Here is a 13,005-nt window from a genome sequence, read left to right on the forward strand (position 1 = left end):
AATATAATTAATTAAATTAAAATTTTAACTTTTGTGTATACAGTCTTTAGTAATGTATTTATCGGCTTTTCTGAGGAATCTGGTATTTCTGAGGAAATTCTATTTTTAAATACGTGCTACTTTAAGTAAATGTTACTTTATCATTTTCAAACGACTGTTCAATCAACATGTATAAAAGTTGTGGATTTCTTTGCTTTTATGACAAAAGTGGTATTGTATTTTTAAACTGATCACTTTATTAGGTCAGAGAGGGTATAGTTCAAAGTGTAATTATTTATGGTTAAATTGTATATTTACAAACATTTTAGTTTTGAACCATTAGATATTTATATAATTTAAGCATGAAAGTTTAAAAATGGTTCATATAATAATAGGCATATGATAAAATGTCATGATAAAAGACAGCCAAATAAATATTATTTCATCCTACTTAGAAAGAATAATTTTCCAGAGGAACTTTACTCAGTTTTAGAGAGAAATCCAAGAATAATGTTCTTCTTTCATTTTTCAACATGGTATAATCAGAGATTATAAATATAACCTATAGTAAATATAACCTATAGTAAAATATAACCTATAGTAAATATAACCCATAGTAAAATGGTCAGGAAAAATACTCATTTCCATTTATGATAACTGAAGTTACAAAAAGACTCCTAGAAGTTACATTTTCCCTTTGTGGTATGTTAAAGAACAACGAATATACCACACTTTGTTCTAAGAAGGACTTTTTATGTGAATATAAAGGATAATGATAAGATTTAAGTTTCTTTCTACAACCACTTCTAATTCTATTCACGTGATCTATTTAAAAATTGCTTATTTCAACATATTTAAATGTAGTAGCCATTTTGAAACATTTTAGTCCCCCAAGATACAGAAATATACAAAAAACATACAAGTTTCAGATCCAGAATTCAGTTTCTCCCTAAAGGGAATTTCATCATCCAATCTTCTGGCGTTCTTTAAACTAGACACTAGACCCTTTTCATCTATATATTGCATATCTCATATATATTATACATACATACATGTATGTGTATGCATGTAAAAATCAGTATTTGTAGTAACATCTCAAAAAGGAATTTCTAATATTCCAAGGTTCTAATGTTAGAATAGAAACATATTCACAATAGTGTTTATCAGTTTCATGTATTTAGAGTAGTTTCACACTAAAATGAGTGATTAGGCTGGGCACGGTGGCTCATACCTGTAATCCTCGCACGTTGGGAGGCCAAAGCAGGGGGCTTGCTCGAGCCCAGGAGTTCCAGACCAGCCTGGGGAACATAGTGAGACCCTGTCTCTACAAAAAACATTTTTTTAAAAAAATTAGCTCCTCACAGTGACACGTGCACCTATAATTCCAGCTACAGGGGAAACTGAGGTGGGAGTATGACTTGAGCTGAGGAGTTAGAGGCTTCAGTGAGCCATGGTGGCACCACTGCACTCTATCCTAGGTGGCAGAATGAGATCCTGTCGCAAATTAAAATAAGTGATTAGGACAAAAAAGATATAGGGCAAAATAAATAGAATGCTTACCCACCTCAAATAAAAAGAAAATAATATTTGTTAATATGAAGGTGATACTGGATAAGTGAAGTGCCTAGGACTTTTTCTTAAATAATCTAGTATATTTTATGTGAATAAGGGACTATAAAGTAGGGAGATCAGCAGGACTGTAAAAGTGGGTGTGGGAGAAGAAAGTTTGCTAGTCAAACTTGATTTAAATTGACTGCCTTTGTAATAGCATGTGGCTGAATGTTTTGATCTACTTATAATGAATATTTTAAGGATTTGCTAATTTTTGGAAATTGGCAAGAAATACTCATTTTTTCCTGTCTTGAAGTATGCCAAAAATAAAACTTGCTAGAATAAAAAAAATGAAAGTGGAGGAATGTCTTGTGTGTGCTAAAACACCTCCACTTCAAGAGTTTGATATCCATTAGAAAATGTTGTTTCTTTAAAAAGGGGACAAAGGGCATTTGATGCTTCTCACCTTTCACAGTTGTGACAATTCTCTTAGACATCTTAAATTCTCTAAGTGGAGATTTCTCATATTCTTCACAGTACACCTGTTTAAAAATTGTAGTCCACAGAAATCTGAAACTACAAAAGAAACTTTCCTCAAGATGATAACTCACAAGAAGTGTAAATTACAGTTACTTCATTTGTGGGAGTTTTCCTATCACTTTTCAATTAATAAGACACCCTGGTTATGGGAATTTTAGTCTCACTGAAAAACTCAATTTTTCTATGCAAATTAAATTTGCGTATGCAAGTTACAATTTGAGTTTAAGCTTAGGCCTACGCTGACGGAGGGATAACAGGCAAACTGGAATGTGGTACTTGACCATACTTAGTGCAGAAAAAACAACAAAAAAAACTTCAGAAACTTTCTTACCATTGACAGGGGCTAGTGTCGATATTCCTTGTGGTTTTCCCTTACTGACTGTATCTACGCCATCACATAGCAAAATGTACACAACAGCAGAAAGTAGACATTTTACTCATAGTTTCTGCAAAATCTGAATAAAGGTAAAGTTTTTCTACTATAAATAATGCCAAAGATGTGGTCTTATAGACGTATGCATTCTAAGGATCAGGGAAAGGCAGTGAAATAAAACTCTAAATTGAACAAAATTCAAGTAGTTTATCTTTTAACAGAAATATCTCCATAAACCGTATCGATATAAAGGTGAACAGGGGTTGGACACAGTGGCTGAAAGCCCGTAATTCCAGTGTTTGGGGAGGCCAAAATGGGAGGATGGCTTGAGAATAGGAGTTGGAGACCAGCCTGGGCAACATAGAAAGACCTCATCTCTACAAAAAAAAAAAAAAAAAATTAGCTAGGTCTGTTCATGTGTGCTTGTAGTCCTAGCTATTTGGGAGGCTGAGGTGGGAGGATTGGTCAAGCCCAGGAGTTGGAGGCTGTAGTGAGCTATGATTGTGCCACTGCACTTCAACCAGGGTGACACAGAGAAAACCGTGTCTCTAAAAAAATTAAAAATAAATAAAGGTCAACAGGAAGAATCAATAACTAAGACAGCAACTGGAATTGACAAATTAATATCAATAAGCTTGAATCAACTAATGAGGATGGTTTTGTGTGTGTGTGTCTGTGTGTGTGTGTGGGTGGGAGAGAGAGAGAGAGAGAAATATTGGTGAAGTAGTATTTTAATTCACCCACCAACATTCTATTGGGTGGCCAAATTCATAGAGGTATTTTATTAGAATCAGAAATTTCAGAATTTTAGAATCTATGTGTTAGCAAACTGCGTATTCATAGGTTCACAAGAGGTTCACAACCTCTTGTTCTTCATAAATCATTCTAGGAGAAAAAAAATACCAACATAGCTGTAGCCCCTAAGTCATGAAGTGCATCTGACTAGTTCACAAAATATTAAATATAAAGGGTTACAACTTTTCAATTAAAAAATTTTTTATGATAAACATTAATGAAAAAAATACTTAATTTAGTAAAATTTATGGAATTCATCATTGCTTTCAAAGAAATAACACCCTTATCTGTTAGCTCTGTCGATCCAGGGATGAAGGTTCAGCTAGAAAAATAACTTTAACCCATTATTGGACTGATCTTTATTAAAGGCAGAGATATAACCTATCTCCCACTCTTCTGATTATGTATTTGTATTAAATACCTGATTATTTATTTAAAATTTTATTTACTCAAACTATGGAAACATTATTCAATTCTTCCTTTGTTTGCAAAGAAAGATTTTCTGGTCAAAATAGTAAACATTAATCCACAGAGGCAAAGCAAAAATAACAAAGATCTCTGTAGATAATATTAACTTTTATTCAAATTTCACAGTTGTTAATAAATGTATATTCAAAAGGAATTTGTGGCTGGGTGCGGTGGCTCACTCTTGTAATCCCAGCACTTTGGGAGGCCGAGGCGGGCAAATCATGAGGTCAGGAGTTCGAGACCAGCCTGGCCAATACAGTGAAACCATGTCTCAACTAAAAATATAAAAATTAGCTGGGCATGGTGACGGGCGCCTGTAATCCCAGCTACTCAGGAGGCTGAGGCAGGAGAATCGCTTGAACCCGGGAGACGGAGGTTGCAGTGAGCCGAGATTGTGCCACTGCACTCCACCCTGCATGACAGAGCTAGACTCCATCTCAAAAAAAAAAAGAAAAAAAAGAGGAATGTGTGATGGATCTGGGCATTGATAAATCTATCACTAAGGTTCCATATTTATGGCATTTGATTAGCTATCCATATCACATTATGAGGATATCTACTTTCTCAAAGTATTTTGGTCTTTGCTTTTAGATTAATAAAAAATGTAATAGTGGCTGAAGTATTTAAGGCACTCCCCTGGGACATGAAAAAAAATAATAAAATTTAGGTTATCTGGCACTGCCCAAACAATTATATACAGAAAGTAAGAGAAAATTCATGTATGTTTGTGTTTATCTGCACTTACTGTAGCTGTTCTAATCTTTAGTCTTTAAATACAGAAGCTAATGTGGAAGGTTAAATAGATGATTAATGTTCACCCATTACTAGAAGTCTCTTTAAGCATATCTTATTTCCACGTTGATCATATTTATCTTTAGTAAAATTATAACTAACGTATAAGGTTTGTTTAATGGCTACGATTTCAGCTTATTTGTAATTAAAGTTTATCACAAATAACTTTTATAATTAAGTAACTTATAAAATCTCAGATTAAAGTAAATTGTGTTACTTAGTCTCAACATTTTCTTATAAAACATATTCTTCTTCTGTCTTTGCCTTATCTGTTCTTGGCACTAACTTCTTCAGTCATTCACACTTCAAAAGCTTTGGACTACTTCCTCTTCTTTATACCTACATTCCAGATTAAACTTTAGACTTTTTTATCTTGTAATCTCTTTCTCTTCCAATCTTTCTTCCTACATCTTCCAGCTATTTATCAAAAACATTTAAAGAGCTACTTCTTTCATGAACCTCTTCTTAATTCCGTTACCTCAAAGTATTCACATTCTTTGGTACTATCATATCACTTTGCTCTGTCCTTTGTCACTTAGCCTATTTAGTATAATATTTATCTTCTACAAATCTTGTATTATCTCCCCCACTACATAAACTTAACATGTTCTTTATACACAGAGGGTGCTTAAAAAGTACAGATCAGCTGGATGGATGAATGGATGGAAGAGGATGGAATATCTTAACAAAACACATTTTCCTTAAGTAAATTCATGCATACTCCAAATTAAATTCAGAATGCGAAGTATCTCTGAACTGTGCTGTTGAATATGGTAGCTACTAGCTACATGTGAGTATTTAAATTTTAATTAATTAAATTAAATTAAGAATTTAATTCCTCAGTTGCACTAGCCACATTTCAAGTGGTTAATAGGCACAATCGGCTACCATATTGGACCATGCAGATTATTTTAATAAAATATTTTTATCATTGCAGAAAGTTCTATTGGATAGTACTGCTCTAGAAAATTTTGCTGGAGGAATGGATGAGAGAAACATGTCTATGGAATTCGAGGGAGATCATAATAACAAATAATAAGGCATAGGATTACCACTTCCCATAATAAAAAGTATGATTCATAGACATTTATAATACAAGCAATTACCCCTCAAAGTTGAAGATTTATATTAGTATCATTATTATCACATTTCATTTAATCCATATTTTTTGCAACATTGATAATATAAAACTCAGAATAATTTATGTAGGTAGGAAGATGTCATATTTTCCATATAAATATGCATTAAATGCTTTAACAAGTCTGGCTTAATTAGAATAAGAATACAGCAGACTAGGCTGGCTTTTCAAAAATTTTAATAGCTTATTCCCTGTTAAAGCTAAGAAATACCTTCCAGTATACCCTACCTCCCAAAGTATCAGGGATTTTTTGTTTTTTAATCCAAGAGAGATTCATGAGATCATAAAACACAATCTTTATGTTCTTTGCTTCCCTTTTTCCAAAATCTAAAATTATTCAGAAATATTTAACCTTTTCTTGATTTGTAGCCATTACAGCTAATTAGAGGATCCTGCCATATAATGATGGACCTCTGTCATGTGTTGTCTACTTGTTTAATTTAGATTTGTGGTTTCTTGAAATCCAACTCAAAGTGTTTGACCCCTCATAGGAAAATCCTGTTGTGAATAAGAAGGATTCCACAGATCACATACCAGAGAGGTTTTGCCTCAGCTGCTCTCAACTTTGTAATCTTGTGAAGAAGCTGACAAGCTTGGGTGAGACAATGTTTTGCTATCCTCCTTAAAGAATTAGAAATTCCCCCCTAAGAGAGTATGAATTGATAACAAGACGCATTATAGCTAAGATCAGGTTCGTAACTGAAAAAATTGAAATAGATATGTAGGTAATCAAGCATTTTTAGTGACGTATATTGTGTGATTGCCATTCAAGGCAGGCATAACCATTTTCCTCAGAGTCAGGAAATAAATACCACTAGCCAATGGGGCTAGGATCACACCTATTCCATATAAATAGAACTTTGAATCTATCCTGTCTACTGTTTGATAAGCCTATGCAGATTCCCAATTTTATGTGTTAGGTTTATAAAACTGTTGTAATGATCCAAGGAATAATAGCAGTTGGTGGGGAGGGTGTTTTTATTTAAGCTTTCATTAGCAGACAAATAAGGATAGCAGAGACTTCACTGCAGTTTTAATTCAAAAAATATTTTATGCCTACATTTCAGAATCCTGGATGATTTGCTGCTAACAGCACTCTGAGGTCCTGCCATGGAACCTCCTATCTAGTGCAGCATTTGGGTTATTGAAGCCCTATCTTTTCAGTGCATCTATTTCATTTAAGTTTAAACTGATTACAATGTACTGGAGGCAAAGACCTTTTTCTTCCCCTCCCTCTTTTTATCCCCCACTCGACAGCTGATTGCAGAGCACTATGAGGACTGAACGACAGTGGGTTTTAATTCAGATATTTCAAGGTGAGTTTCATATATATTAAATACCATATACGTCTCCTTTCCTCTGGGTCTTTTCAGGAGTAGTAATTTTATCTGAACTCCAGTTTTTCATGTTTGAAGCTTTCATTTTCTTAAAAGATTTGTTTTGAGTTTAAAATGTTAACAGTGAGATTGGATGAGAGGAAGGGGAAGTCTATATTCCAATATACTGATACCATGTAGGGAGAGATGTAAAATCCCACAAATTATAGTAAGCATAATTTACTGGATTGTCCTGGATGGCCACACATGTCGTCAGTGGATTGACAATTTCTAAAGAATTGACAGTTTACTGACGGTAAACAATGAAGTTGTAAAGGCCCCTCTGGATCGTGCAAAGATGTCTTTAGGACCATGAGTTATCAGTGTACTGAAAAATTCCAGAAGTGCCTATTTTCAGAACAAATACTTGTTCTGAATACTACAAGCACCCTAGGCAGAGAGACTGTTCTTCCTCAGTTTTGCATTTCTAATGCGTGGTGTACAGAACATACTTTACAAATAGACACCAAACTAACAAGAGAGTATTGTAATGAATAAATATATAGACTTTATTGCACTTGTAGGAGTAGGATTTGATTTAATAAACTAATAGGCTATCCCCCCAAATCTCCATTTAGATGAATAAAAAATGTTTAGGATTCTATTTAATTAAACCGAATTTAGAAGTAATGTTCAGTTTCTTGCTTGGGAGGTTTTGACTTATTCAAAAATCATATGTTTGTCCACTTAGTGATTAGTGTGTACTCCAGTGCACCCCCACAACTTTGTCACAATACTCCAATAATGTAATACACTTAAAAATAATATATTTAAATTATTTGTCATAAATACTCATTCTCAGTTTCTCTTGTCCATGTGGCAGAAGATACTGAAATATGTTCCCCTTGACATTGCTCAAAGAAGAAATCTCTTAAAAGTTCTAATCACTGTTAAATTTCTCAGACATTTTAAGCTTTAGAGAAGAAAAGATTTAAACAACTTTTTGCAGGATTCTTTTTCTTGTTCCCTTCTATTCCCTCCATTACTCCTCTGTCACTTCCATCATTCTCTCCAAGTACATAAATCCACTCTTTTTGGTGCCTGGGACCTCCCAGATCCAGTAAATCTTCCCACCCCCTCCCTCTACCTTTCATTCCTTCAAGTTTTCCGTTCATTGAAGTCATTCTCAGTTCCATTAGTTTCCCCAGATTTCTCCCTGTTCTCTTTGTGTGTCTATAATTCTTCCAAGTCTCTACTCAGTTTTTAAGTTCTCCATCTTTGTTGTCACCATAGTTTTCCTCAGTTTAAGTTTTCATAACAACTTGTTGCTCAGACTCTATGAGTACTTCTTATTTTGTTAGTTCGTCTCAATGCTCAAAATCATTCCTTACCTCTCAATCATCCCTTTTCTCTCTTTAATACCTTCTTTCTTTCCAAGTTTTCTCTGCGTCTTTTCCATATCCTCTGCTCCTACCAGTTTCCCCTTGTGCCTCACAGTTCTTCCCAAATTATTCAAGTCCCTTGCAGGTAATTGGAATATAACTCATCACATTATTTCCATATTTAGAAACAGCTTAAATTTACAAACTGCCATGACTAAAACAGTCTGTAGCTTAATCATTGACAGTTTAATATAATCTTATTCTTTATTGCGGCTTTATATATACACCACATTTTATAGACCTGATATTTGTACCAGGTTTGGTTTTAAGAGAACTTGAGATAGTGGAGGGGAGTTACAAAAAATTAACATTCAGATAGTAAAGCCAAATTAAGCCAAGGTGAAAATTTCTTATTCAACAAGACATTCAGCCCATTCAGTTCAAAACAATATTCTGTGTACTTTTTAAGGAGTGGAAGAAAAATAGATGAGTAATGGAATATGCTAATTGAATATTGATGAGATTTGTTTCCATTTTAAAGTTAAAAAAAAACCAAAACTGATTGCTCTAAGACTTTTTCTTGCTGACTGCCATCACCTCAGTTGTCATATTTTAACCACAAATCCCTTAAGCACTTACATTTAACCTTATCCTTACTCTTATGCTTATTCAAATTTTCCCCATGTGATGCTAATCTGAAAATTTCTTAGAGGAAATGAGTTTTGAAATGCTCTGAAGCAGATGATGACCTTTGATGAGCAGAGAAGATGTGGAAAATATTATGGCTAGAGAGTAGATGTTGGCTCGGCTGAAGAGGAGAGGTCATGGATTATAAATTAAAGAGAAAGTTATTTCTTAGAAGCAGCTAATTGAGGACCTTGAATGTTAGGCCTCAGAGTTTAGATTCTATAGATTTCGAAAGGTAATAAACATAGTTTTTTTGCTTTCAGTTTTTGTTGTTGTTGCTATCGCTTTGGTTTGGTTGTTATATATAATGTTTATCAAAATAATGAATACTTATTTTTCAACACCATAAAAACGTGGAAGTAGACCACAAAAAAGTACTGGTTGGATAGATAATATATTTGGAAATGCTTTGTTTTAAAAAAACCTTTTCTTCTGAATAAAAATAGAGAGGAGAAGCAGTCCTCACGTGAAATCTCTCTTTAATAGTTCCTCTTGAAAATTAGCAGCTGTACTTAGTGAAAAATTATGAAGGTGCAATGTTGTCAGCTGTAACAGGTTTTAATTATCTTTTTTATTTTAAAGTCATCAAATTTAGAGATGTCAAATTTTTATTATTTTCAGGACAAAATCATGATGCCATAGTTCACATATTTTAGTTGCAAATACTGTTTCAAAATGCACTTGATTTTGTGAGGTGTTTGCTGTAATATTTTCAACACAGTGCTGGATTACAGAGTTTCAAGATATATTGCACATATCCAATTAAAATAACTCCCCACTTTCCCTAATTTATACTTGTTCTTTAAAAATTTAAATATTAATTAAAATCATCTAATAAGTTAACATGTTCCCTGTTTTATCAAAAACATTCATTGTTCAGTTTAAGCATTTGAAAACCAACCATAATAATGCCTAAAGATAAATGTCACTGGGATATGTCTTTCTCAAAAATGTTATGAAGGGTTATAAAATTTTGAAAGAAAATTTTATTACCAAAATATTACCAAACATACCTTGAAAGTCGAATATAATCATTCCTCTTTTAAAATAAGCCTTTTAATCTAAATTACATGAAAAAAATTTGTTGCCAAGCTGGGAACAATTATAAAATCACTAACTACCTAAAACAGAGCACACAGTCTTTAAACCTTATAATTTTAAATCTGAAGATTATATGAAATATGCATTTGATGAAAAGACATTTTGACTTCGCATGTGGAATTGTGATGTAAGATCTTTTAAAGCTGTAGCATTTCTCATAATTGAGATCCATTATGCAAATGATTATGTATTTATGATTAAATCTTCTTTCAATCACAGATGGCTAGAACAAGAAAAGATCTTAGAGATAAATCCCAACGCTACTCACCCTCAGTGAGTAAAATGAGGCACAGAATGACTAAATGACTTGTCCAAAGTCACAGCTACGTAAAGGCATAGTTAATACTAGAATTCAAATCCAGTTAGTTTTTCCCACAGGATTAGACTTGTCTTTGTGAGTGCAGGATATACAAATACCTTTGTTTATTTTTTTTTAGTTTATAATAACAATATCAACAATTACAAACACATGTAACATTAATGTTCCAGGAACTGTTCTAAGTACTTTACATATATTAACTCATTTAGTGTACACAATAACACTATAAGGTAGACACAATTGTTAACCCTGTTTTACACAAAGATACAGAGAATTTAAATAACTTGCATAAAATCACACAGCTAGTGAGTGGTGGATCTTGGATTTATTATAAAACAAGACAGTCCAACTCCATAGCTCATGCTAGGACTTCTTTAAAAAATTTAAATTTCTTATTGCCAGGATAGTTTATATTTGGATATAATAACATTTTATGACTTTACTTTTTCAGTAGGGTATAAAAACATTTTTTAGTATTGGAAATTAATGACTGTCTCAATTTCCATATCATATACATTTTGCAATAGCTTTAAATGAATGGTCTTGCTGCAATGGATGTGAAGCCCTGAATGGTTTGTCTGAAATCATCAATATTGTTCATTAAGACAGTTGCAAAAAAATGATCTCTATGGAGTCTTTCTGTTCATTCTACATATGAAAAAATTTTTCAATTATTTTTAAAACTAGAAAATCAAACCAAAAGTATATTTAAATAATGTCTCTATGAAATGTCTTCTGTGAGAATGGTAAAATGAGCTATCAACTAATTATTGTTTCATATACGTGGTAATGACTATGGGAACAAAATTGATTTTGCATTTTCTCATTAATGTGGCACACAACACAGAAATAAAAGTCCTATTTTTTTCTAGCTTGTTTTAGTCTGTGGGCTTAATTGCTAGTTTGAAAGTAATATTAGGTAGTATCTTACTCTGTAAGAAAGCATATTTTGACATGACGTGTTAATATATTGACACATGGGAAAAGAATAAGTAAATGTAAATGAAAACTAATTAAGCAACATTATATAGTGGATATGGGAAAGGTAAAAAAATATCCCAGCACTTTGGGAGGCCGAGGTGGGTGGATCACCTGAGGTCAGGAGTTTGAGACCAGCCTGGCCAACATGGTGAAGCCCCATCTCTACCAAAAATACAAAAATTAACTGGGCGTGATGGTGGGTGCCTGTAATCCCAGCTACTTGGGAGGCTGAGGCAGGAGAATCACTTGAACCCGGGAGGTGGAGGTTGCAGTGAGCCAAGATTGCACCACTGCACTCCAGCCTGGGTAATAGAGCGATACTCAGTCCCCACCCCCACCAAAAAATCCCTTATATGCAAAATCACTATATAAGTTTGTTTTATGTATAATTATGTAATAAATTCTGAAAATTATCATAAAATTAAATATATTAGAATAAAAGATCTTCCATACATTGTCCCAATTTGTTCATTCCTGTTCAAATAGAATGGAAAGACAAATTAAAATGGAGAAGGACTGACTCATAAGAAATAGCAATGAATTCTTTTCATTTTTTAGGGAAGAAAGGGTTTGGGAACAAGACTATATGTTGTATAGGGAACATTGAAGGATTCTATTTCCATTTCAATGCTTAATGGTTTTTACTAGTGATTTAATTTTTTTCTCTACGTTTTTAAAACTCTCAGAGTCTTTGGCTTCATTAAATATTATTTCTTTATAAAACATATATTATATAATAATACAAAAAATGTTAAATCAGTGCTATTCATTAAGACTGTATCCAGCACTGTGGAGAACTTGGAGGTCAAGGGAAAGTCTGCACAAAAGTAAAAATGTGAGGAAATTTGTGAACTGTGTTAGCCAATGTATATTAGTGCTCTGAGCATATATTTAAGGAAGGATGAGGCAATGTGGGCTGAGGGACATTGGAGACGGATTAAGAGTGAACGGGTAATTGGCTATGTGGCTATGTTAGAAAACAGTGGCTTGCATTGCATGATTCTGTATCACAGGTACTTATTTATAGTGTGCATGCATTTCTAATATTGCATAAAGTAAGACAGTGATGAAGTTACATAGTTGTCTATCAGGATATTTGCCCTATACCCTTCAGTTTTCTGTTTGAGGTTTTTGAAGGATTAATGATTTCCATCATGCATCATATTCTTCATACTATCTGTATAAGGATTATGATGGTGATAAATGAGAAGAACATGGTGAGTATTCCAAACTCCTATCAACCCTACCCAATATACTAAAGATTATCAAGTGGAGAGTTATTTTGGTATATTACCACTTCATAATTTTTATGTCTCAGATACAGTACATTTATTTATATAGCATATCACATAGGTTTTATTGGGATCATATAATGTTTTATGAAATAATTCTATTTTAAGATACTATTTACTTATAACTATAAAACTGTGCATTTTTGTTCTCTCAGAGGATCTGGAACAGTGTGATTTCTAACTTAAAATGAGGGGAGATTTGATTGTTTCTTCTTGAGTTAACAAGTTACCAATCTCTTAAAAATATTCACTGCCTAATAGTTTCAAAATTTAGAATCATAAAATACTACT

The 13,005-nt window shown here is 33.1% G+C and overlaps 1 protein-coding gene across 2 annotated transcripts in view; it reads left to right on the top strand.

The window, feature by feature from the left end:
• The window catches only part of PCDH11X (protocadherin 11 X-linked), an 837,092-nt gene that overhangs the window by 25,458 nt on the left and 798,629 nt on the right, over window positions 1–13,005 (top strand). For both annotated transcript variants that reach the window (XM_063660848.1, XM_063660849.1), the window contains exons 2-4: window positions 5,120–5,288; window positions 6,128–6,233; window positions 6,894–6,952. In XM_063660848.1, the coding sequence (XP_063516918.1) occupies window positions 6,910–6,952 (43 nt within the window). In that variant the 5' untranslated portion in view covers window positions 5,120–5,288; window positions 6,128–6,233; window positions 6,894–6,909. The remainder of the gene's footprint in view (window positions 1–5,119; window positions 5,289–6,127; window positions 6,234–6,893; window positions 6,953–13,005) is intronic.

Source organism: Pongo pygmaeus, chromosome X (assembly GCF_028885625.2).
Source record: "Pongo pygmaeus isolate AG05252 chromosome X, NHGRI_mPonPyg2-v2.0_pri, whole genome shotgun sequence".
NCBI lineage: Eukaryota > Metazoa > Chordata > Mammalia > Primates > Hominidae > Pongo > Pongo pygmaeus.